The sequence below is a fragment of the Aptenodytes patagonicus genome, chromosome 2 (assembly GCF_965638725.1).
Source record: "Aptenodytes patagonicus chromosome 2, bAptPat1.pri.cur, whole genome shotgun sequence".
NCBI classification, from domain to species: Eukaryota; Metazoa; Chordata; class Aves; order Sphenisciformes; family Spheniscidae; genus Aptenodytes; species Aptenodytes patagonicus.
The window spans coordinates 95,650,139-95,677,403 of NC_134950.1; the positions used below are offsets into that span (position 1 = coordinate 95,650,139).

General features: G+C 41.6%; 1 protein-coding gene across 2 annotated transcripts; it reads left to right on the plus strand.

Annotated features, from left to right (window-relative positions):
- Positions 1–1,927: 1,927 nt before the first annotated feature.
- Positions 1,928–25,520, plus strand: RIPK1 (receptor interacting serine/threonine kinase 1). 2 transcript variants are annotated; one of them, XM_076330463.1, is made up of 12 exons: positions 1,928–2,007; positions 6,622–6,833; positions 8,513–8,666; positions 9,133–9,270; positions 10,875–11,103; positions 11,954–12,103; positions 13,341–13,417; positions 16,609–16,699; positions 18,987–19,547; positions 21,267–21,338; positions 23,576–23,728; positions 24,638–25,520. In XM_076330463.1, the coding sequence occupies exons 2-12, from the start codon at positions 6,682–6,684 to the stop codon at positions 24,922–24,924; spliced, it is 2,064 nt and encodes a 687-aa protein (XP_076186578.1). In that variant the 5' UTR covers positions 1,928–2,007; positions 6,622–6,681; the 3' UTR covers positions 24,925–25,520. The 2 variants fall into 2 exon arrangements, with proteins under 2 accessions (XP_076186578.1, XP_076186579.1); XM_076330464.1 differs by lacking the exon at positions 23,576–23,728.
- Positions 25,521–27,265: the final 1,745 nt, after the last annotated feature.

Genomic DNA, 27,265 nt, shown 5'->3' on the forward strand with positions numbered 1-27,265 from the left:
AATGTGGGTGGACGCGAAATGTCTGTATTCAAACTATGATGAGCTTAGTTTGGCAATTTGGCATAGCCGTCCTGAGTCTCCTCATTACAGTAGGTGTGATCAGCCCTTGCATTTGGAGCTGTCAGAGCATTAAACTCCTGTTCTGGCTCAACACCAGCTGATCCAGAATCAGTGGAAAACGGGGATGCACTTGGCACACACCAGTTCCATTGCCAACATTTTTTTTTAGAGTGGAAACGATGGCACTCAGCATTGTTTTGAGAGTTCCTGGAAAGAAGCCGTTTGTTCAGGTTGTCCAACAAGGTGCGGAAAACTGTCTCGAGACTCACGAGAGAAAACTTCAGCTTGAAAGTGATCACCAAGGCTGTTCTACCTCTCCAAAACTGCAGCCGCCCACATACTACTGTTTCCCATCAGTCTTTCCAAAGAGACATGTTTCAGAAAGCTGGAAGGTGGTAGCCACCTGCCCCTCGCAGATGAACGTGCTGGCCAGCAGAAGGCACAAATCAGACTGTGCCTTCCCCTAGAAGGGCAGATAAGGGTACATGGGTGGATAAGGAATTCAGATACTACGTTGCTGACCATCACAGTGAGAAATAAAGGACGAGTTCTGTACTTGGAGAATGCCAGGGGCCCAGAATATGCCAGCATTACACACCAGCGCACCCATGTAAATCTCAAAGGCCTCATAATACTGAATGGGGTTCTTTTGCTTGCTAATGTTTTGTTTGTATGTGGCAGGAACAGGACAGGTACAAACATAGCCTCAGAAGTCCTCCACAGCTGAAGAACCCTGTCCATGAAATCCACCACAGGGCCTAGCACAGAATTAAATCAAACCCTCTGTGGCCATTGTGCTTCTTCCAGATCTGACAGTCTGGGCCCTCAGTTTCCACCAGGAAACAGGACCAGGCTCCTGGACCACTTTCGTTCTCTCATCACTATCAGGCTTGCCCTCCAGCTTTAGAAAGGCTCCCTCCCTTAAACACAAGTTGTGGGCTGCTGTTGCCCTCCCACATGGATCTGCTGCTGCTGTTCTAGTAGTGCCTGGTAGTACTGAGCTGTGAACTCCACAGCATCTGCAAAGCACTATGGGGAACACAACAGTTCCCCAGAATGGGAAGGGTCATGGCAAAGAGGGTAGACACTCATCATCACCATCATTTCACTGGAGGAAAGGCGAAGGGATCAGTCTTACGTAAAGAAGCTGTATTAGACATTATTTCTATATTAGAACAGTTTTCCTAGTAATAGAATATGTTAGTTATGGAATGTTCTTTGCTGTTAGGACAATGAGAAACTACATAAAATCTGCCAGAGATGCCGTACACACACCTGACCTCTGCAAGAGGATGAACTAGATGGTTTATGACGGTCCTTTCAGGTTACGTATTTCTGCAGCTGTCCCCAGGACTGTTACCGGTTACAGTTATTCTGTTGACAAACAGAAACTCCTGCCTCCACCCTTCCTGAACGAAAAGCTGCCTCTTCGGCACCAAAACCACAACAAAGAAATGCATTTCCACCACCCACCAAACTCCCAACTGCTGTCAGTCTCGCTAACGTGGCCAGATTTGCACCATTCATAGTCTGCACCACGCTCACCCAGGCGGGTGGGCACTGGGAGCTGACTCCTTCCAGGCGCCAGCGGCTCCGCAGCTGGTAGAGGGAGGCAGCGGTGCTGGGAGACGCTGGGTACGGCTGCCCGGCCGGCTCTGGCAGGCACGGCTCGCACCCTTCTTCCCGGTGGAGGGCGTGCGTTATGTCGGACAGACCGAGTCACTTTGCAGCCCCGGGAGCGGCAGCAGCTCCCCGACACCCTCGGACGAGCCCGAGCCGCTTCCTCCACTTCCGAGCAGGCGCGGCGGCGGGGCGGGCCGGGCCAGGACCTCCTCCCGCTGCCGCGGGGCCGGGGCGCTCCCCAGGGGGCGGTGAGGGCGCCACCCGCACGCCGCCGGGCCCTCCCGAGGGAGGCGGCAGGACGGAGGAGAGCGGCCCGCAGGCACGGTAAGGCACTGCGGACCGGGAGTGGGGTGGCGAGAGGGGGAGGGGTGGCGAGAGGGGGACCCGGACTGCCCCGCCGAAACCGAAAGCCCCACGCCGCCCCCATGTTGCGAAGGCGCCGCCGCTGCGGTGTCCGGGTCCGGGTCCGGGTCCGGGTCCGGGTCCGGGTCCAGGGGGGCTGCCGGGGCCGGGCCGGCGGGATGACGGGCCCCGGGACGAGGTGGCCCGGCGGGGATGCGGCGCATCCCGCCTCCCCCCCGCCTGTCGTCGGCGGCGCTGGGGAGGGTCGCCCGGCCACGGGGGAACCCCCGGCGCGCCCCGACGGGAAGCGGCACGGCGGGGGAGCGGTGCGTGCGAGGAGAGACGGCCTCGGCGGCAGGAAGCCGCCGGGAGGAGGAGGAGGAGGAGGACGACATGTCAAGTCGGCCAACGAGGAACTAGGGCAGAGAGAACCCGCGTTAGGGCTTCCCGGCCCCACGTCTCCTGCCGAGGCCACCGCGAGCGGTTGCGTTTGGCGCTCCCCGCCCAGGGCGCCGCGGCTGCCAGCCGGGTTGCAGGGGCCGAGCTCGGCCTGACCGGAAGGGCCCGGCACCGGCTAGCGCCTTCCGCCGACAGCCACGGCAGTACGAGGTGCCTCTGCCGAGGCAGCCTGTTCTAATTCCCGTACAAGAATACACATTTTTGTGACCACTTCTGTTCTAAAACAGAAGCGACTGTGACACAGTGGTACGGGTGCAAGCCACTGCACAGACCCCCTCCTTTCCCCGTTCCACCCTCCCTCTGCTCTGGTCCTATGAAAACTCGCGTTCCCTTTGCTTTCCTTGTCTTGGCTCCTCCTCACGTTTGCACGGGATCCCTTCTGTAACCTGCTGCTGGTCTTTGCTATTTCCAAAGGAAAAAAAAAAAAAATCATTCCTCAGTGAAAAGATGCTGGAAGAACCTTAGCAGAAGGGAGAGGTTTAGACGGAGTGGGTTATGAGAGTTACAGCAATAGAGCTGAGATGCACTGACAGCTTTTGAAACATCTTCTACACATGCAGTATTTTTGTCTTCAGCTGCAGGGACCCTTCCGTTTATCTTCTGTTACCCGTATTGGTGATACCAGCTTTGGTGTCTGTTTGTTATTCCCCTCTGTTCCTGACTGATAACTAGGTGGCCACGAGTTTTGGTGCTTGCAAACTTGTTCGCTTTCTCCGATTATACCTTGTAACACTTCTCAAGAACTCGTGCGCTGTGAGTATCGTTGGACGAAAAGGGCTGCAAATACTGCGTGACCTTTTTTATTTTACCCTGCTAATGCACTCAGCAATCCTCCTTAATCATGCAGGCTACATAAGATCTACATCAGATCAGTAACAAATCATTAGAATGGAGCAAACCGCTTTTGAATGGTGATCAGGCCCGATATGACCTAATGACCAGGTCATGATTCTTGGGAGTTTATGTGCCCTTTGGGGGTTAGAGGGGAGAACATAACCATGGTGTTAAAAAGGAAAATGCCACAAACCCACTTATTAAACTTGTATCCCTCTCTAAAGAAAATGCAAACATATTAGTGGGCAAAAATCCCTCTCTTCTAGCAACCAGTGTTCAAAATTTTCATAATACATGTTGGCACTTGTTAAATATGAACCCACCCTAATACAGATGTTCGTAATAGTATATTAAAAAAATTGCTTTATAATCAATCAAGTATACGGATGAGGGCTACCTCATAAAACACAAATTAACCCCTAGAAGTACACATAGCTTCTGTAAGGTTAGGCTAAACCAAACCACAAAATTTCTGTTCTCTTAACCACAGGTACATAATGTATGATACACCAGTGCATAAGTACTGAGGATACATTTGAATTACCATGTATCTCAATAAAAAGCAGTAAGCTTGGAATGAACTTGAGCCTTTGAGCTTCCCTCCTTGATTTCTTTATCATCTGACATTTCCAGGTAATACCAGCCAATACCTCATGTTAAATAGTATACCAAAATAAATAGCCTTTGCTTAAAAACCTGGCTAGAGATTGCTTTCCTGTGACATCCATCCTACAAAAACCTTTGTGTTTGAAGTAAGATCAAAGAGCTTTTATTCAGAGTACCTCACTACTTAATAACAACCACCAAAAAAGTAGTAGCATCCTAGTAGTAGAGCATGCCCAAGGAGGAGGGTTCCCTCCCATCTTATGAAAAAATTCCCTCTGTTGAATGTTATCCAGCTCATTTCAGCAGATATGATTTCAGGAGTTATTACTTCTTCTGAATTTCCAAGCCTTCTGGTTACAGTGATTACATGCTGCTTGGTAGGAATAGGTATTAGCAATGTAAATAGGAACAAGGTCCTATATTGTTGCAGTTTGAGGCAGGGCTGTTTTTCATGAGGTTATATAGTATTGAATGGCAGCACCAAGCTATCAATAGTATTAATGTAAATTCAGAGATTCAGCATTCAAAAATACACATCTGATTTGCATTCACAAGAAGAGCACATGCAATTCTTACAAGAATAAGTACTACCTTGATGCAGAATTACTGTTAGCATGGAAAAATTACCATAGATATGTGACTTTGAACCAATTCTTGAAAGGGAGACCCCAGATAAAGAAGCAAGATGTTACTTCATGCCACGTTGAAGTCTCATGACTGAATTCAGGCCTTTGTACCTGTGACATCCACTGCACCTGCACAACAGTCAGTAGCACCACCCCAAGAAAGCCAGAGAACCATCACCAGAAACTTCCAGGGAGACAGAAGCTTGCGTGTGAAAGCAGCAGTGAGTGTTCTTGGCACTGCTATGAGTCATTTGTTACTCAGCTGTTTGATTAACTGTAAAGGACTTTTTAAAAAAAAAAAAAAAACAACAAACAAAAGACAACAACAATCTCCTCTCCCCTAACAATTACTAGGCATAGCAGAGCTTACCTTCTTACTAAATGAATGCAGCCATATCCTCAGTCCTGTGCTCATGATGCAGGCTAGCACTCCAGCAAAACAAAATCTGCATCCTTTCAAAGTCAGGGAAGCCAAAGAAAAAAACTTTGAAGAGAGCACACCGCACCAAACGTAGAGAGGATGTTCCCTGTCTATACAACAACAGCCCATTGAGTATATATACACTTGGAAGAGGAGGCTCTTGCCTTCTCTCTTCTACAGGCACAACCTTTTTTTTAATCAAGTTTACTCTTCCCTACTTTGGCTTGTCAGTGTTAGAACCAACCAGACAATTCCCAAATCTGCACATAAACATCTCTCTTCCCTCAGACACCTACTTTCTACAGACACTTTCACTACCTCCATAGTTCCCAGGCTCCAGAAAGAGACTGTGGTAATTAGGCTGCAGTAATTAGGCTGCAGCTGATGTTCATAACAACATTAAGCAATCTTTTCAATTAGAGATTTGATGACACAGGTGCACAGTAGTTCACAGGAGTTAGAAGTCACTTGTTGGTCTGAAAAATTTGGGAATCCCTTTGCTACGCTATTTAGAGCTCTTAATTACCCGAATGAGCCAATCTGCTGTTGCTGATAGTGGCACTTTGAAATGGTGCCTTTCTCTCAGCTCTGTATATCTGTGTCGTAGTCACCCAAGAGGAATGGAAACTGAACAGCCCTGCTAGTCTATTGGTCTTTCTCTTTTCTCAGCAAACTCTTTCCTTACCTGATGTAAGGTGCTTAAGGTAAAAAAGTTCAGTAAGCAAAAAAACAGAGCTTGTGGCTTGCACCTGTGCTAGCAACTCAGCTTGCTGGCGTGTGCCGAAGGTACTGGCTGTCTAGCCTTCTTTTAACATTTTACCTCCTGAGAGACATGTTAGGCAAGAGAGCACCACAGCTTTATCAAAGGCTTAAAATTATTCTGGCATCCACTGGGGTTTACTTATCTACCTATTTCATAGGCTCCCCCAAGCTCTCTTTTCCTCTTGGTGCACTTCGGAGTTACTACAAGCCTTCACAATTTCTTTGTTCCTCTTCTTTTTGAGGGGCAGGGGAGAAGTTGCCTTATATCCCCACCACAGTCCTTCCTAGCACTTGTCTCCTTAAATTCAGACAGCTGTGAAACAGGTTTCCCACAGAAGCTGGGTTCTGTGTTTCACCCTCCAGAGAAACCATTTGTTTGTTTGTTTTAAGCTTAAAGCAAACCCTTTAGAGCTGGATTTGCAAAGATGCCTAAAAGGAAGCTTAGAATTATGTAAGTAGCTGGGCACCTGACAGGCCCATGTTCAGGGAATTTAGAAAATGAGATACCTGTCAGAATCATTGGGCACTACCTGCCTTTGGGACCGTGGCCCTTGATTTTTCTGGGTTTGTTTTTGCACACGTGAAGTGTAGGGACAGTACCGATCTACTGCATGTTGCATGGATAAAAACTATTTATTAACAGCACTTTGAGATCCTCATGTGAAGAAATGGTGTTACATCGACTTAATATAACTTTAATGGGTTGACATTGTGGTCTTTAGGTCTGATCCCATGAGAACCACAGCATCTTTGGTTTCAAACTGAGGCCCTTGGTTCATAAGGGTAACGAGAGTATACGCTTGTGTCCCACTCCTTACATGGACGCTGATTTAGTGGAACAGCTAAATGCTTGATAATTACACTTCTTTTTCCTCCTTTATACTACAGGTCCAGAAGCACTAGGGTACTTGATTTTGTTTTAATTGCTGAGCCACAAAGACTGCAAACATGTCTCTGGAAGACATCCACATGAACAGCCAGGATTTGCTTGAAAAAAAACTATTAGACGCTGGAGGATTTGGAACAATTTCTTTATGCTTTCACAAGAAACATGGATATGTAGTATTAAAAAAAGTGTATACAGGACCCCAGCGCACTGAGTAAGTTACAGATCTTAGTTCTGATTTTTATCTTTCAGTTAGTCTAAGGAATCCTCTAAACTCAATGGAGATAAATCTAAATAAAGTGTAATAATTTCAGACGTTTGGATTATGGAGATACTGTATGTGGGGAAAATACTCTCAAGACAATACTAGCAGCTGTCCTGCAAATTTTCCTTCTTTCCCTCACGAGCCAACTTTTTTAGTTTTTAACTCATTGTTCTAGTGAAGTTCCTGTTTTCTGTTGCAAGGTGAGCACTACTGTGAATTGTTAAGAATTGAGGGGACTCTTGCACACTTAAGGAAATGCAGGAACTCAGTGGGCAAATGATATTTTCAGGCTGGCAGACCAATTTTCAATACAATTGTCCAACCGTAGATGTCCACTAGGAAGTAAACACACATGAGCTATCAGCAGGACTCCAACCCCACATGTATGATACCAAGAATGTAACCCTCTCTGCCTTGAGAAAAAGCAGAGTGAGCCAAGCCTACTGATTTAATTCGAGGGTTGAATTAGCTGTTGATTTCAGTGGGTTCGGGTCACATTGCAGCTCTACTACCTCAGAGCCATAACAATCTTAAAACTCTCCCACGAGTCATCCACTAGAGAGAGACAAAACCCCATGTTCTTCTAGTTTGGGTTATAATAAATAAATTAACTGAGTTTTTATTTCGCCAGTGGAAAGTGAATTAAGAGATTCTAGTAGTTTGCAAACTGCATTGACAGTTTGGGATGAACGCAGTTAAAATGGACAAGCCTGCCCGGTTTATTTTTGGGTTTGTGTTTTTACTTTCTCACAACACAGGCTCTTAAGTTTGTTATTCCTTAAAGTCTTGAACCAAAAGTCTTAAGCAAATTTACAACTGAGCCTAATGCAAACAAAACAGCCACTTTCTTCTCTAGTACGAGGAACACAGAGGGAGAAAGCAGTTTCTTTTTAAGTCACAGGATGGGAAAGCATTAGCAAGCAACATAGTCTCAAGATTTTCTTACATCCTTTTGCCCGATGACTAGAACAGGAGCAATAGTAAAAAGAAGACGATTTAATATAATGGGTACCATTCTTCTTTAACACCCTTAGTGAGCTCCCAGCTGTGTACCTGTGACTATTGATGGGTTGTACTGAGGCCCAGGTAAAGAGTTAGGCTTTGAATTCATCCTAAACCAGTAATCGTTAGTAAATTTTACCACCATCCAGTATGTGGGTGGATCCCCTGTAATAAATCCATTTTCAACATGAACATGAATACCAGACCTTTGGGGGAGAGAGCTGTGTAGTTTCCTGTACAAAAGGTAGGGAAATGTGTCTTGATCCTCCTTGTCCAAAGGCTCTTTCAGCCCTGCCCTGTCCTGATCCCACCCCAGTTCAGGGATTTGGACATACACAACCAGCAGTGCACCTACAAAAAGAATGCTTATGCCCTTTCTGAAAACCAGGTCTTAAAATCAGGCTAGGTGGACAGTCTCTGTGCAAGGCATTTGAGACTTAGAGAATATAACCTGGCATGAACAAAGCTGTATCCATTCAAAACCACCTGAAGGTATGGTTCATCTTACAGTTGCTCTAGCGATGTTAACATTTTTAGCCATCATTTTCATTATGAATCAACAGCATTTTCATCCCTGTGTTTTTTCTAGCCTGGCACCTAAGTTCAGTGTAATTTCTGTTTTACAGATATAATGCTTCCCTTCTTGAAGAAGGCAGGATTATGCACAGACTGCAGCATGACCGTGTGGTAAAACTACTAGGTATAATTTTGGAAGACGGAAACTACTCACTTGTGATGGAGTATGTGGACCGGGGGAACATGATGAAAGTGCTACAGAAAGTGAGCAGTGAATTGCTTCATCCCTTGCCGCTCCTTAGGGTTGATAAGATGCTTGAAAGGAACAGGATGTTACTGCTATCTCCAGAGAATGGAGTCTTTAGTTTCTCGTTCTGCTTTCTGAATTAAAGAGCCAGTGGCAGCCCTGCCTTCTGTAGAGACAGCAGAGGACAGCTATGACTTTCCTGCGCATCACAGAGGAGCAGACCATAGTAATAGGTTCAGAGTTATAGGAGTGTTTGTAGAGATATGTAGAGAATTTGCTAAAGAACACTTTTGTAAATATGGAGTGACTCTAGAATTACTTTAATGCGAAAATTTAGATCCAAGAAGGACCTTGGTTCTTTTTTACCCTGGCTTGAGCAGAGGTACTCTTGGGACTGAGAAAGAAATTTTTTTAAAGACTGTTTTTTAATTTGATGGTTGTAGTAGCATTTTTAATAGATGGTACTTCTGTTCTTTATTTTAGCTCTCACTGCCTTTGTCAGTGAAAGGGCGTTTTGTGCTGGAGATCACAGAAGGAATGCTTTATCTGCATGAGCAAGGCTTTGTACACAAAGACCTAAAACCAGAAAACATCCTTGTGGACACAGACTTTCACATTAAGGTACTTGTTAGAATGTAAATGGAGAAAGCTGATGCTCTGGGTTGAAGAACCCAGTTCAGCTGCATTGGTTAGTATTCCTGATTGGTAGATGAACTCCTTTGTAGTCTAGCGAGCTATCACTAAGAGAGTGTTAGCAGTGGATCACTGAAGTATAGTGCCTATAAAACCTCTGAGCCTGAGATTTGTATAATCTTCCCCATCTGTGGAAAAAAAAAATCACTAAGAATATTAAAAAAAAATTAATAATATTGTTGAAATTCTGATTCAGAATCAGATCAGACTTCCTTAAGCAGCTTAATCAAAAGTATCATTTAAGGCAGCAGTATGATTTATCTGCTTGAATGTGTCTAACATTGCCAATATTTATAAAGGGAAATAGTTGTTCTAGGAAACTGCAAATGTAGGAAGATTTATCTCATATCTTCCTCTATCACATTAGACCTCCTCTCACTCGTAGACATGAACTTGGACTCCTACTTCCTCTAGCGGGATGTCACTTACATTTTCCTCTTCCTCTGAATACATCACCTCAAAATTTAGCCCAAAATTTCAGAAACTCAAGAGGAACAATAAGGTAGAGGCAACAAGAGACTAAAGAAAGGCAAGTTAGAAGTGAGGCAAGGTGTCACCTCAGTTTTATCTGAAGTGATTGGGTTACACAACTCAGTTTGACAGCTGCCTGTGGCCAAGAGAGGCAGTCCCATTTTCTTCCATTGTTCCTCTCCTGTTGATCTCCTGTTCCCTTGTGTTAGCACTGATGCTAATCTGACCACCCTGCCCTGATTTAGGAAGCCAAACCAGCAGATTACAGTTTGCCTTGTTGGCAGTGCTACCCTTCTGTTGGGGAGCACTTGATTCAGCAAGCCATTGGAGGGCCTTGCACTATGTCTTCCCAGTGTCAGATGTGTGTCAGTGCTGGAACCAGAGGCTGTGGGGAAAGGAGGGAAGGATTACTGTCTTCACCGTCAGCCATTGGTCTAGTTGTAAAACTGCACGCTAAAGTTTCAGTAATGTCACCTTGTCAAGCGCACAGTACCCAGGTATCCCTGCTTTAACTTATTCCATGCTATCCTTTTCCATATCTCTTTGCCATACACATCACATCATTTTAGATCTTCTTCCTCCCCCTTTCTGTAGGAAGATTGAAGGAAGTTGAGTTAAATGGAATCTAAATGGAAAGGGCAGTGAGGGAGGAGGGATATCTGCCCATCTCATAGATTACTTCTGGATTTGAATCTTAGCTTCTCATATGGATCTTCTGTTCTGCCATGAGCACTGCAAGCGTATCTTGAACGTGATTGTCAATATGAGCAAAACCAAACTTCTTTTTTCCTTACATTATGCAATTGTTCCCAGTGGGGTTAAGTTAATAATGAAGGTTCAGCCTAATGGTTCCCAGTTGGCAGTGATACATTATTTAGGCAAAAAAAACCCCCATAAAACAGCAAATAGTTTGTTTTCCTTTCTTGTAGTTGCATTTTTTGCAGTGTTTCATTTTTAGATAAATTATTACCAGCTATTCATTATAAAATTGAGCACTGCATGAAATACTTGTTTATGTTCTCTTCATCACAGCACTAGCTCTGATGTGTCTCATTTTTCAGATTGCAGATCTTGGTGTTGCCTCCTTTAAGAACTGGAGTCGGCTAACCCAAGAAGAGACTGTCCGACAGAAGCAAATCAAGACCACTCGCCAGAACAATGCTGGGACTCTTTTCTATATGGCCCCAGAGCATTTACGCTGTCTTAATGTAAAACCTGTGGAGAAATCAGACGTTTACAGCTTCAGCATAGTGATCTGGGCAATTTTTGCTAACAAAGAGCCATATGAACGTAAGTTACTTCCAAAAGGACTCTATCACAAAATTAAGTTACAAATGTTAAGCCTTTAAAGTCATAAAATTAAGATTAGTAGATTAAATCGCCTATGCCCAAGAATAGCGCCTGTTAGGCACCTCATGGCCAGTAAGAGGCATTAGTTGCATCATTCCTGACTTCTAAGCATGGACAAGAACATCTGAATTGAAATGCAGGCACGAGCCCAATCTATTCACATCGACATGGTGTGGGCATAAACCTGCACTCAGTGGCAGAAGGTAGACAAACCTTGGGCAGGCCAGGATGGAAACATTGATGTACGCTATTTCCTAAGGTGGGCTAGTTACGTGTGGTTTTTCTTTGAACAGGAATGGTCACACAGCCAGTTACCGCTTCTCAGCTGTGTGGTGCTAATTCCTCAACATGCAGTAATGTGCTCATGTAGAGCAATAGGAGCAGACTGTGGAATTCCAGAGTAACGTGTTTATCATTTTGAGTGGATTTTTTGCTAACTAAATGGCTAAACGTTGCCTATGCGACCATCTTTGTGTTTGTACCCAGTGCAGCGCATAACCGAGATTCAGGTTCTAGAGAGCTAGATCTGTCACCCTTACTCACACTGGGCATGTCTTACATATAAAAGTAAATCCATTAATCTTAAAATAAATCTCTAATCTGTGGAAGTTAAGGCAATGGATTCAAATTCACTAGTGGGAGAGATTTGTAGCTGTAAATCAGACATCTTTCTTTGAAATCTTCTTTTACATATCCACAAACACACAGGGAGCTGCTTCACTATTTCTTTTACCTACAGAAAGGTAGCAAAATCCGTGATCAGGATCTGATAGGAAATTTTATTTTTCAGATGGTATAAATGAAGCCCAGATTTGCTTTGGTGTCATGAATGGAAACAGACCAGACATAAAGGAGATCACGGATAAATGTCCAGTGGAAATTATTGACTTAATGAAACAATGCTGGGAGCAAGAGTCAGAGAAACGGCCAACCTTTGCAGGTAAGGCATTGCTTTGGGATTCTTCTTGTTATGTGTCTGTCAATAGTTTGTAATGCAGCAAAACAAACTTGAGTGTTTTCCTCTTAAAATACAAATTTTTGCTTTGAAAATAGACATATCAATTCACATGTCCAGTAAAGTGTGCTCCCTGTACCCTGACTAAAAATGGCATCTGGTCCAACATTTACAGATTTGAGAAATACTAGTGAGTAGATGGAGCTAAGACATTTTATACCTGCTGATAATTTGTCTTTAGCATAGTATAATCTTATGACTGAAAAAGTACCCTATCGAAACTAGCTTCAAAAGCTGTCTCAGTTTGGCTTTCTGTGAGCAATGCAACAGCCTTTGACTAGCTAATCATCCTTTCGTATGGTCAGATCCCAAAACACTTGCAGTCAGTAAAAGTCTTGACTGAGTGGACTAGGAAGGAGACTAAGAGCATTCAGCAAATAAGATTCTTTATCTCTTCCTGTCTCTTCTTTCTGCCTCAATATCTAGTGCCAAAAAAAACCCCAACCCCAAAAAACCAACCAACCAACCAACCCTCACCCCCCCCCAAACCAAAACAACAACAAGCAAAAAAAACCCCAACCAAACCACAAAAAACTCCTACACATAACAGGAAATGGAGGTTTGGATTTAGACAGGGGCACCAAAAGCTTCATATACAACAGGCATGTACTTACATACTCAGAGGAAATTTGTATACCAGGAGGAACCCATCTACTATTTCCACATTTAACCTGCATAATCTACTGCTAAGGGATTGACTTTATGCTTGCACTGGGTCTTAGCTTCTAATTTTCCCATATGCAAAATACTGATATTTACCATGTTAATAGATTATTTCAGTAATTACATCTTTAGCAGAGACAGGCTAGTTGTTTATAAAATAGCTGAATGCAATTGAATGTATCTTACTTCTTAAAATGTGGCAACCAATCTTTTGGCCAGTGAAGTCAAGGTGCTGTCAGCCACAGATCGTAGACAAGAGAGCTTTCACCCTAAAAAGCAATACAACGACAACAGAAAAAATCCCTAGAAAACATCCTGTTCTTGTTATTATATTAAGGCCAAGCGAGCCATGTGAACAGATTCCAAATGTATGTATAATTTTCCTGTTTCTGACTTAATGCAAGTCTTTATTCAATCCTTACCCCTCAAAATTGTTAACAGTATAAATCACTTATTTTCCACTGAAAACCACTTTCACTTAGTTCTTTTCTTTTTGCAGAAATCAGTCAAAGATACAAGCCATTTTACTATCAAAATCTAGGAAAAAATATTGAAGATGACCTGAAGAAGTTAAAAGTGAGTAACTTCCTAAGCATTTTAAAGTGTCAGTTCCCCACATCCCCTCTCCCCAGCCTCAGTTATGGCCAGATTCTGCCACTTCACATCATGTTTCCTTCTGTGATAAAATGGCTGGATTTGTGAACGAGGGGAGAGCAGTGCATGTCATTTACCTCAACTTTAGGAAGATTTTCAACACTGTCTCCCAAAATATTCTTGTATCCAAGTTCGGGTGTTACTGTCTGGAGGGGCAGACAAAAACAAGTTGGATGGCAAGTCTCAGAGGGTAGCGGTTAATGGGTCCTACTTCACCTGCAGGCCAGTAACAACTGCAGTAGTGCAGGGGTCTACTATACTGGGACCTTCCCTGGTTTATTCCTCTATCAGTGACCTCAGGGAGGTGATGGAGTGTACTCTCATAAGGTGTGCAGGTGACATCAAACTAGGAGGACCAGTCAATACAGTCACAAGGGCAAGTCTGCCAGCTGTAGGCTGGAGGCATGGGGTGACAGAAACCTTGTGAAATTCAGAAAGGACAAATGCAGCGTGCTGCACCTGGAATAACCGCTGACTTCAGTGCCAGCTGGGGGCTGCCTGGCCAGGGAGCAGCACCGCTGAGAAGGAACAGGGTGGTGTTGAGCAGCAACCTGGGCACCAGCCACAGCCTGCCTGGCAGCCAGGAAGGCCAGCAGCATCCCAGGCTGTGCCAACATTGTCACAGGCAGCAGATCTGCTCAGTGCTTGTTAGTCCTGCCGTATGAGATGAGGCTGGGGGACCGGGGCTATTTCAGCCCAGACATGCAATGGCTTTGGGGGGACGTAAATAGCAGCTTGCCCCTACCTACAGGGGGTTTATTGAGAAGATAGAGGCAAGCTCTTCACAGCAGTGCATAGTAGGATGACACGAGATAGGGGACAAACTGGAACAAGAGAGATTCAAACTGGATGTAAGGGGGGGGGGGAAAGAAAAAAAACACCGAACTTTTCCCCGTGAGGACAGCCAAGCAGTGGAGCATGTTACCTAAGGAGGTTGTCCAGTTACCATCATTGGAGGTGTTCAACACGCAACTGCACGAAGCTCTGAGCTACCAACTCTGATCCCATAGGTGACCCTGTTTTGAGCAGGAGGTGGGACTGAGGTCCCCCCATGGAAACAATGGTTTCCCACCTGAGTGACACTCTGATTCTATAATACTTTGCAAGAACTCCTAAGTCTCACTCATGAAATAAAATGTTATTCCTATAGATTCAAAAGTGGCAGAATCTGTTTTAGAGTAAGTGTAAAAAACTCTGTAAATTCTTGGTAATTTTTGTCCTGTGTTCAAGCAGTGTCTAATGAGTCCCAGCCTGCTTGAGACCAGGAAGCTATACCGCAGTAATAACACCAGGGAAAATTTGAAATCAGATGTTTTTCCTGAGTGTCCAAGTTGGTTTCTCCTGCTTTTTTGGCTGTAGGTTTATAAATTATGATAAAAAGAATGATTTCCTGACTGAAAATAAGAGAATGAGAACTTCTTGAACAATTGGGCTGATTATGGAACTTTTTTATCACAAATTTGATCAATTTACTCACTTCAGTAGTACTGACAGCTATCAGTGAGAACTCCTGGCATTAGGGGTTTAATCTTTGCAGTGAAGTGAGGTTCAAAAGACTACATACGCAGTTATTTTAACTAAGAAAAGAAAAACAACTTCCTTTAAAGAAAACTGTAAATGAATGGTTTCACAAAGTGCTTCCTTCTGTCACCAAGTCTACAATTGTGGAAATGAAAGTTTCTGGTTTAGAGAACATGTGATGTACATGAAGCACCAATGACTGTTCAAAAAAGCAATAGAGTTTTGCAAAACGAAACTGATGAAACAAATTTCCTGGACTGATTTGACCCAACTAACTCACAATGTGAAGTACATACGTCTAATTTATGATAGCAGCCCAAAATCAGGATCATGGCCAATTATACTAGCTGCATTAGCTCTCTGCAAATATACCTCTCAAATCATAGGGACCAAAGGACTATTTAGAAAATGGGCCACGAGTCTACTACTTTCTCAGGAAGAAAAGCATCCATTCTGATCAGGGCACAGAATGTGAATACAGCATCCAAGGCAAGTCAATGTGGTGAACTTCAGTAGCAACATGAGTTAGAGGGTTTGGACATAGCCTTTTTTTTCCCCCACTAGCAATTGTGGAAGCAGAGTCCACAGCCTCCTAACTAAAAGGACCACGGAATCACAGAATGGTTGAGGTTGGAAGGGACCTCTGGAGGTCATCTGGTACAACCCCCCTGCTCAAGCAGTTCAGTTATTCAAGTAAAATCTAGGGACCTAAGGTTGTAATGCACCTTAGAATGTCATCTTTTGCTTTCGGAAGGAAGTAGATTTTTTGGGAAGATAACAGTAGTTGTTGATTTTTAATCTGTGAAAGTACTTCTTGGGTTTAATTAAAAAAAAAAAAAAAAAAAAACCCAAACCCTACTTTTAGAAATTATTTTATGAGTAAGAAGCACTGGGGGAAATTGAGAAATAATTTTTCCAGGTAAAAAATTTTTTTACTTCCAGTGAAGTCTGAATAATGGGAACATCAAAAGAATAGAACAGGAATGGGTTTTGCCTTCACTCTAGTGAAGTGAGGATGAGGGTTTACAGAAAGGAAATTGTACTGCATCTTTCTGAAGATTTGCTCTGAACTCCTTGTTCCTAATACTCTTCATAAAAGTCAATGTAACCATACCTGAATGTAAATCTTCTTCCTCACCTCCTCCCTGTTGATGAATGTACTTACTAAATATAGATGCACAAAACAGAATGCGCGTTTGCTACCCTTACCTCAGCAGCATCCTCTCACTGAGATTGCCTGCTATTCTATTCGAGTCTAGCTATTAAGTACAAGACAGACAATCCAAAACCACTCTGTCTGGATTAAGCTCATACTCATGTAGACAAGGGTATTGTTTGGCCAACTCAGAGTATTATGTACTGCAGTTGCATTGCAGTCCTTCCTCCCTTCATTGAAGAAAAGATTTTGCCCATCTGTAGCACAGCAATGGGTATTTTCTGTCAGGCTGTGCTCTCTGTAGGAGTATGGGATCTCTCCCCACAGATTCACAGAATCTGTTCACTGTGAAGCTGTGCTGTTTCCCATTCTACAGGTAATCCCTTTGGTTAAGCTTTTGCCTATAACTTGATCATTTGTTATCTCTTACATGCAGAAAATGTGGCCCGAGTCAAATGAACTGCTGAATAGGATGCAATCCCTTCAAATAGATGCTGTAGCAGAAGATACCAGTAATGGTCAAGTAGGTAAGTCAGTCACTTACTAGCACATCATTATTCTATGTATTCTGCCAAAGATAAAGTTGTGTACATGTACAAACTAAGTACTCTTACCATTAGGGGATTATGAAGAGACTCAATTATTCAGCGCTTCAGAGAGAATTGTAATTACTGAAAAGATTAAATTTGCTCCCGGGCTCCCGAAAGTCATACTTGCTATTTCGAATTTTCCACAATCTACAGTTTGAATCAATTTCATTTTACACTCTTCTGCTTTCCTCTCCCATGCCGAAAAATTTGTTTAACATTAGACTTTTCAATGGTCACTTTGATAATTACTTTTCATACTTGATCTTTCCTCCCATCCTTTTAGTGATGCCAACTGCTTTGTCTGTAGGCTTTAATTTCATGAAGACTTTTCCTTTTTCCCACTCCAGCGTTTCTTATGAATGCTCTGAATATGACCAGGACGCATAATTATAACGTATTCCTTTGTTTATGATCTCGCTCTCTATGGAATCTATCTGAGAAGCACTAATAGATGAATTTTCTCTCCTTTCTCTCATATTTTCTGTCAAATCTTGGATGAGTTGCATGTTTCATGATTTTATAAAGCTGTCTCACTAATATGTGATGATATAGTTACAGTTTTGTAGTAGTCTATCTGGAATTCTTTTACCAAAGTTTCTTAATGGCAAAGGACATAGGATCATATTTGCAACACTGATTTACAAGCAACAATATCAAATTCAGTAGAAACAAAATGCTGCTAAGTTTGCTCACACCATTTGAAAGACATTATTAAATGAATGTTAAACTGTAACATGCAACTAATAAATCTTCCCTAAAGCTAGGTTTGCCATAACTGTTCTTCAGTAGAACTGATGGACTTAGTAGGGCAGCCCCACTGCTGTATTTTTAAATGAGTATAATTACATTTCCCTAGCAGAAATAATCACGTATAACTGCAGCAGATTACAGATGCTCTTGTGTTTTAAATACGAAAGGCTCTATTGTGAATCTACCCTGCAGAAAGATACTATCTTGACAACCTGTCAGTCAAAGTCAGTTTTTTTTCTCCAGTCAGTGGTTGTTACTCAGACAGTGGTAGTGAAAGATATCCCCCAGGATCTGTTCATACACCTCAAGCTTGCCCTGGAGAATGGATGCCACATAGTTTATGCTAATACTGAATTGCTAATAGCTGTCACTTTTGATGGGGTTGTTTCTGTATTAGCTTATTCCTCCCACTCCCTCTCTAGCAGTGATAACAAAAGAAGCAGAGCGAGTCGGACTGAAGGTGTACTAATATACAGCCATCAAAAGGAACTAGTTTTTGTTCAGCCTAATATGGACTGAATTCATGTAATTTGGAAAAAGAAAAAAAACCAAACACAGTTCACTGGCATTATCTGAGCTAAATAAAAGCACATACATACACTTTATTACAGTTTTACAGTGGTCTGTAAGAGTCCCTTGCTTTAGGCAATGTACAATATTTTCTAGACAACTATGAAGCTTTCAGAACTTCTAAGAAAGCATCTGTAGTCCTACCCTTAAAAAACACAAGAACAAGTAGTAACAAGCAGATTTTTACATTCTTGTTTAGTCTTGGAATGCTGCAGCATGATCCAGATCATAACTCAATCTAGTTCAAGACTGAAGTAGAGCTTCCTTTGATAGTGAGAATTAGTTTGAAAGATGTAGATGACACAGACTATTTTATCTGGTAGGTGTTACTTGTAAAAATGTATTTTTTGGGACTATGAAGAATAAACTAGACAAAAAGGATTCATCACTAAATACCCAGACAGGATATGTTACATAATCATTTGCAAACATAACTTTAATGACAAATTATTTGTGCTGTATGAAGTAACACTTATTACAGTGCTGTTATTTTCCATCCTATTACACTCCAATTTTGCACTGATTAAACTCCAGTTAATGCCAGCGGAGACACACTATTAAATCAGACCCTACAAATGCCTCCAGGAACTGTTTGTTTCAGTGGTTGAGAACTTGATGTCAATATAAGCAGAGTATGTGGTGAATTCTGACACCACTTGACTAAGTGACATTTTGACACTGATAGCTTAAACAAGCCTGTACTTCCTAGATAAAAATCTGTAATACTTCTCAGTAAAGGCATTCTATAAAATAAAACACAGCTTATGTAGGAAGTAATGTTATATTTTCATCTTTATATATTACCGTAATATTAAAGGTAGATTAATAGATTCTAGTGTCATCGCAACAAACTATACGCTGGCATTTGGATGTATTTCAAGTATTTAATTTTCCTCCCTTTTAGATCAGCCTAATTCTCTACACAGCTCTCAAGGTCCCACGACCAGTCAGGTTAACGAAGCCCTGTTTGCTGCCTCCCCTGAGAACCAGCCTGTTGAGAGCTGTGAGACCTCATTTACATCTGGTGATAATCTAGAAAGAAAACTTCAGTGTGAATACAACTACCATGTATTTGGGAGCCGGATGGATAAAGCAGTTCCACCTGTAGTATACACCCCTGAAATGAGAGAGGAAGAAAAGAGACGAAGAGTTTCCTACGATCCGTTTGCAAAGTCACCTCCTACTCCTCGGAGTGAACTGTATCCAAGAGCTGAAAAAACAGGATCAAACACTAATCCGTATTTTTGGCCACAGCCAGCTGCAACAACACCGAAACGGGGAAATGTAGATACCTTTTATGGGCCAAACCCTAACAGTCTTCTAACGGGAAACACAGAGGGTCTCTATGGATTGTGCTCAGCCAATACCTTTAGCCTAAGTAAACCTCCTGTGCCTGAATCTGGCCCAAACCTGCAGTCACCATCCAACGTAAACTGGTATCCACAGAATGCAGACACAGATACGGGTGAGATTCCTCCTCCCCCAACACCTACGTTTCTGAAGACATACTTGTTCTCTAAAAATGAAGTGGCCAAGAGTGTTTTGTAGTTTATGTAACAACCACCTGCTTATTGCTAACAGTTGATCTGTGATATAGCAAAGGTGAATTTATTTCATGAAGTTCTCTTTGCTTACTTGAAGTTAATCCAGGTTACTAAAACGCTCTAGCTTTGACTTCATTATGCTGCTTTCACTGATTTCAGGCTGTTAACTTCAAGTGAACCATTTCTAAAGCATCAGTGTAATAGAGGAGCATCAGACCCAATGCCTAACTCTTCAGCTACTGGCCAAGTAATAGCAGACAGCAGATACTGCTACAGCAGCTACCAAAACCAAGAGCTGCTACCGATCATTCTAGGAAAGCAAAGGAAAACTTTTGACTCAAAAAATCTAACATTCACGCCATAGGTTCTGCTTGTGCAGAAACAACATTTGTAGCATTTCAGAAAATGGATGGGTATTTTTAGCTTGATTCGCAGCAAGGTAAGAGACTCCTGAGCTCAGGGAGCCAACAAGGAGCTAAGGCTCATAACCGGTTTCCCCAGAGAGCTCTGCCTGGATAAAGCATGGGGGTGGGGAGCTTCTGTGGGTATTTGCTGGTGAGCTGTGGAGTAGAAAGGTATGGAGACAAAGAAGGAAGAGAACACTGAGCATTGGCAAAAAGTATCAATAAATGGTAACTAGAGGCCTATAAGATGTAACTTTTAGGAACTAGAGGTAGCATGAGATATGCTAGCCCGCTCCTACTAAATATTGGATATTTTTAGTGTGGCATTCTTTTCCAGATCGTCTCACAAGAATATCAAGGATGCCTAGCTGTTTACAGGCAGAATGCCACAAAGGTGTTACTCTGTTAAATTATTTATGCAGAGGCTGTGATGAGTTGTTTATGTGAGTTTATTTACTGAAACGAATCTGAGAGCTGTCGTGTCAGAAGGCAGGGATTAGAACTGTCGACATCACTAATAAAGTAAAATCCTCTGTTTGAAAGAAAAAAAGTAAACAGTTATTATAGGGAGGCTGTGTGCAATAGTATGGCAGATATGAGACTGAGATGCAGAAGAGCTGCATTGCAGCTCTTCCATTGACCTGTCAGGTGACCATAACCCAGTCACTCCTACCCATCATGAGTTGCAGAGCTCACCTGTGGGCATCCAAATTGATACTGCCCTGGGCAGGAAGTTACATCTCTGCCGGACATTACTGCCACCGGCAGAAGATGCAGTGGCGTCCCATGTCTTTGCCAGAGCCGGTCACAAGCAGCCTGCTAATACAAACAGTGGTCAGTCTCAGCAGTAAGCAGGAGGAGCACACTTGAGAGTTTGGACTTTTCCAATTTGAATACCCGATACCTGACCAGCTCAGTCCATAACTGTGGTGCGCTGTGATCCCACACTGCCATCTACTAGCCAGGTATTCATATACCCACATGGAAGCCCATTGCCCTACTGAGATCCAAGGATGGTTAAGGCTATTAGTCACTGAGCAAAACCACGATAAGATCATTGCTTTAACTAGAGTTATTCAAGGAGATACAATCCTGTTAATTAAAAAGCTTCTCATCTCTTTAAGAGCACAAACTATGTACTCATACTGTTACAAATATGGCAGTCATTTTTAAGTACATTTGCTTTTTTATTTACATAATGCTTTTGGCATTTTTTTGTTTTCCCTCTTTGTTTAGGTAACAAGGATTCCACTTCTTTCACAAGGGGAACTTTTACATATTATCCTACTGCACCCAGAGTAAGCACAGGTAAGTGCTGTAGCCTTCAGCTGTCCTGGTAGCCAACAGGCTGTGCATTGCATCCTGATCAGTAAAGCAAAAAACTTCAAGATCTTGAAATACTTTGTTACTGCTTAATAGCTCTAACCATAGCTGAAGTTATCAGTACCAGTATGTAAAACTAATTCCTGTCTCTAGCAGGACCTGTACACGCCGTTAAATGTGTATTTGATAGATCAAGGACAACATCATCTTTTATGTAAAAGAGCTTTTAAAAACATGAAGGCATTGTAAGATCTCCTGTACACCTAAACCAGTCACTTTCTTAGATTAAACGTCAAGTTACTGCGACTCTACCCAACTCCTGAACCACACATGCATTTGAGACACCTGTCCTTTCTTGCTCTGGATTTCTAATACAAATCTCTAGCTGCAGGCTTCATACTGATCAGCCTTCCTTGGGGCACAGGTCTCTACAGTTCAACTGTCTTAAACCCCTGAAATTCTGTCCTGTCCTTCAGGAGTTGTTAATATATGCTCGTTTCAAGTTGTGTTGCTTTGGGCACCCTGAACTCTTTAATTAACCCTTTCAAGGCTTGTCCAGTTTGTAAGTGGTTTACACTTAAAAAGAAAACTTGAAACAGCAGGTTTCTGTCTTCTTGACTATACGCCCCTTAGAGTCTTTAGATGATGACCCAAACGTGACAAGCAAGCAAAGTGTAGAGGCTTGGGAAAGGAGATTTATAAGCACAGTAGCTTTTACTGTTAATTGACAAAGCATTTGTACGTGTTTTTGTATCTTGTGCTAGATTTATTTTGTTAGCAGATAAGAAAATAGCAAACATAAGATTTCTTCATTTTTTAGCTAAAAATATGAACGTATTTCCTGGGTCCTTCACCTCAAAAAAAAAAAAAGGAAAGGATACAGGAATCATAATATTTTGAAACATGATAAAATGCATTCCTTTTGTGCAACTTCTAGAAACTAATCATGCATACATAGAAGTATTTCTGACTAGCAGTTTCAGGTTAACAAATATTAAATGCCTTTAGTCAGATTTTCATACGTGACCATAGATTTCCACACTTCATATTGCAATTGTGTGTAACAAGGATGTTTGTGCATCTAACCATCATTTTGGGTGATTAAATACAGAGCTTGGTCTATCATTTTAAGTATCTGTACTTCAATTTTAGACCCAGGTTGTGATATTCATCATTTAAACTAGAGTTAGAATATTTAATGGATGATTATCCAAACAGGGTTCAGCAAACATTGTCAAGAGAATAGAAAACTGATGTCACCTAACATGACTAGAATAGTCACTTAATTTCATGTTATGTGTGGAAATCGGACAACTGTAAGCAAAAGGCACCAAATTACATATTTAACTAATCACATACAGTAAACCACAGATGCAAGCTCCCAGAGGTGCACACAATTCAGCTGTGCAATCGGTGCATATACACGTTGACTTTTATTGCTGAGGATTCAGGCCTTAAAATAAAGGAGTAGGGTTTTTTGGTAAAGTATCTCAGAAAACATTCTAGTCTTGACTTGGAACCAAAAGTACAGAAACGGGGGGGGGGGGGGAATTAAAAAAAAAAAAAGAGAAATGTTGTTGAAATAAACACTGAGCAAGTAGTGCACTGTGATTCACTGTGAAAATAGATACAACTGAAGAATATACTCCTAGATAGCAGGGATGAAATACATTGTGAAACAGAGAGATGCCATCAAGACAGCATAGTATAACATGGAGTATAGAAACCTTATGAGCAACTAGAAGTGATTTTCTGTAGTTTCACAGAACTTTGAAGTCATAACTGTAAACCTGAACTTACATCTATGAAAAGTAAAGCTGAAAGGCAGAAGTAAGGCTTTAAGATTTAAACGAAAAGCACTTTCAAGTGAAGACCTCCTGAAGCTGTTAGCCAACAAAAAGTTAGGCTGCTACTACACATTCCTAAAGCGCTGGGAACATTATTTACAGTCTAGTAACTACCAGCATGCAAGGCTTAGTTATTGCACTTTGTTATAGAATAGTATAGGACGGGTTTTCACTAAAATATTTATGTCACACTGCATAATGAAAATATGCTCACAGTTGCCAGTAAATGGCCATTTCTACATTAAACACAATAAAACCATTTAATCACTTCCCTGATCAGAACCTTCTTCCTCCTTACCTCCTCCTTATGTTACTTCTTGCCATTTTGAACCATGTGCAGTTGTTTATGAAATTGTATTAAATACCCTTATACAGAAGATTCAATCAAGTACAACATAAGTAACAGTTCTGGAATTCAAATTGGATCCTACAATCACATGAAGATTGAAGAGCACAATCAACACATCAGCACTTCTCCTGTTGCTACAGAAGCAACTTACATGCATTATGAAGCAATGGGTATATTTGGTAAGAGAAATATCTCCCTAGTTTTGATGTATTCTCCCCATATACTTATCTGGTACAGCTTTCTCCCTCTGATACTTGAGAAACAACTATTTGGGTCCTTTTCTACTACATACTTAAGAATGTATAAAACAAGTAAGGGTTTATGCTAATACTGTTCTCTAATACCATGTACCTCATTTGTCCTGTAGTTTCATGACCTCTTATGAGACACCAGACGCAAGTGTAGATGTATATGCATCAAGAACAAGAGGAATAACAACACTCAGATTGGTAGAAGCAAGGTTAGGACTGGTGGTCCTCACCTGACTTGTAGTTTAAAACATAGAATATCTTGAGTTGGAAGGGACCCATGAAGATCATGGAGTCCAGTGCCTGACACCACACAGGGAAACCTAAAAGTTAAACCATATATCCAAGAGCATTGTCCAAACGCTTCTTGAACACTGACAGGCTTGGGGCCACAACCACTTCATTTGGATAGAAATTGGAAGATTTTGAAATTTAGTTTATTTTCGTTGGTCAATACCAAATTAAACTATCCCCATGCACTCCTAAGTAAACAAATTAATAGTGTCCCAGAATATAAAACATATCATACAGACATCAGTCAGCTGTATAAGAACTCTAGGAAGGAGCTTCTCAATTTTGCAGGTTTATGTGACAAACTATGATAGCCTCAGATCAAAAAGCAAGTCCAGCAACTGACCTGTGAATACACGTGTTCTGACTGGGAGTTTCTTTCCTGGCATCACTGGGTAATACTGCCTTACCGAAACTCACTTCTGATTGTATCACTAAAATTCTGTCTCTAGATATTACCAATAAATAGTTGGGGGAGGACACGTGAGATAGCGAAAGGAGCAGAAGATATGTTAAACAATGCCATTTATACTTTTTTTCTCTTTGCAGACAATACTACTGTCCTGTCCGAGAAACATCTGAATCTAGTGAGAGAAAAGTTGGCCAAACAGTGGAAGCGCTGTGCTCGTAAACTGGGCTTCTGTGATCCCGAGATTGATGAAATTGATCACGACTATGAACGAGATGGACTAAAAGAAAAAGTTTACCAAATGCTGCTTAAGTGGGTAATGAGGGAAGGCTCCAAAGGCGCTACAGTTGGAAAGCTTGCCAAAGCCCTTTTTGGCTGCCAAAGACTGGATCTCCTTACTAGTTTGATGCAAGTCAATGAGCAATAAGTTGACTGAGAACTGGGGGAAAATGAGGGATTTTTTTTCCTGAAGGCCTCCCAATAACAAGTAGTAATTCTGAACAGACTTTCTGGAGCTCTCCTTTTTGCACAGACTTTTTGGAACACGTTTTTTCTGCCAGGCAGTTTTCAGTGAATACCTCCAGTAAATCCAAAAGTTTATGTCAAGATAATTGGTCTTCCAGAGGATAAAAGAAAATAAGCATCTTCCTTCTGAATAAAATGATTGTCTGAAGATAATAACCAAATGCAACAGTAATATTGATTCAAGGAGAACGTGTTATACAAAATTTCTAGATTCTATCTTGAAACATGTTGGTACCCTTGTTCAGTTCTGAACAAAAGCGTGCCATTTCAGCAAAGCTAATATATCAGTAATAATATGTGAAAGACTGACTCACTCCTTGAAAAACTTGGACAGAAAACAAAAATCAACTCTTAAATTTTGCCAGAAGTGCCAATACTTACAAGGGTACTATCCCAGATTGCTCTAAGTCAATATGATATTATTTTTTAAATCTTTTTATAATGTTTATGAAAGAGCAGTGTGAATAAAAGCAAAAATTATTTTTGGCTTAAAAAGTATGTAATTGATAAAATACTCTTCTTTCACAGGTTAATATTGCATTCGATTTTTACATTGCTTGGTAGAAAAGATTTTACATGATAAGTTTCTCATCTGCTTTGTGAAATAGTGAAAAAAGAAATTCAATCATTATGCAATCCAAAGTAAAAACTTGGGAATATGAGAGCTTTGGGAAGGGGAAAGTGCCTTATTACCACATGACAGAAGACCCATTCTCCTACTCACTCTGGGGGCTCAGAGTGCTACTAGTTTCTGAATCTCTTAGGCCACATTTATAGTAGTAAATTAAACGTGCCTGGGAATGTTCCTGGGTGCTGAGGTTAACTGGCACGCCACAGCCTGCTGCCAGGATAGCAAATTCTTTAAACCTCCAAAATATTGTGCAAGGGCTATTTCACAGTGCTGAAGTTGTGTCAGGGAACACTGGAACAGCTCTGTAGCGTAGGTGATGGTATCCCAGTGCCTGGGAATGTTCATTGCCACTTTAACTTACTAGTATTGACATGATCTCAGGATGCGAGATCTATGAAAGAAGAATTACTGAGCTGTAAATTTTTATGCCCTAAGAATAATTATGCCAAACTCTTCCTATGAAGGACGGTACCTCCTACTTCCAATATACTTCCAATATACTTCCATCTACAAATATTTCCAGCAGATGTTTTGGACCAGGTCATTCTTTATATTGTAGAAAAAGCAGTAAGTGTTCATAAGCTTCTGGTTATTGTCAAAAAAGCTAACAATTCAATAAAAGTGTAGTTAGAATGGATTTCTGGTCTTTGATGCAGCAGCCACCATTTTAGTGGAAGCAAAATGAAACTGGAATCATAGCAAGCACCAACATATTTGTCATCTTTAAACCTACTTAGCACAAGGCAGTAGTGGAAATGGCCCCCAAAATGGAGAGTTTAGCAGAAAGCAATACGAAGAGTGTGTCACCCACCCACATACTGGAGCGTTTATATATTTATTGTTAATGTATGCTAAAACCCATACTTTCCACTGAGGCTTGCTTGGGGTGTTTCAGTATATACCACAGTAATATTTGTATTTTGAATTCCTCAGAATTTATTGCATTGCCTTACTGTTTTGACTTAGCAACATACTAAATTTTCTATAAACTCTTGAGTATAATAGACAGATAAAAGACATAATTCTCTAGTATAATGAGCATACACTTTCCAGAAATACTAATTTACTCTTCTTGGAGCAGATAGAGAAACACATGAGGCGGGGGGGACTCTTCTCCTCTGTGTCAGTTCACAGAGTTACAACCACCAGCTACTACACTACTTCTTGAAAGAGATTCCTGAACAGATCTGCAAGGTCCATTTATGTTCCAGTGAGGTTGGTTTCACTGTATTGCTACACCAATTCCCTACCCCCCATTTGCTTTTAAGTCTCACATACCTATAGTCTTCACACAACATGCTATTTTTCCCTCGTAAGATCCTCGTCTTATTTGGTACACAGAATCAATTGTGATCATTTAATGGGCATACACTAAATGCTTCATTTTCTCTTTATTAAAGAAAGCAAGCCTGGACCTTATGTTCTGAAACAACAGCAAAGATGTAGAGCACAAACATGAAGCATCTCAGAACAAGACTTGGGCATAGGGCAGTCCTAGATCTTTGAAGTGGAATGCGGGAGATAAAGGTCATTTTAGCTTTGATGCTGTCAAGTTCAATTCTAGACTAGTGCTTATAGTTCAGGTGACACTGTAGATGGTATAGAGAACAAT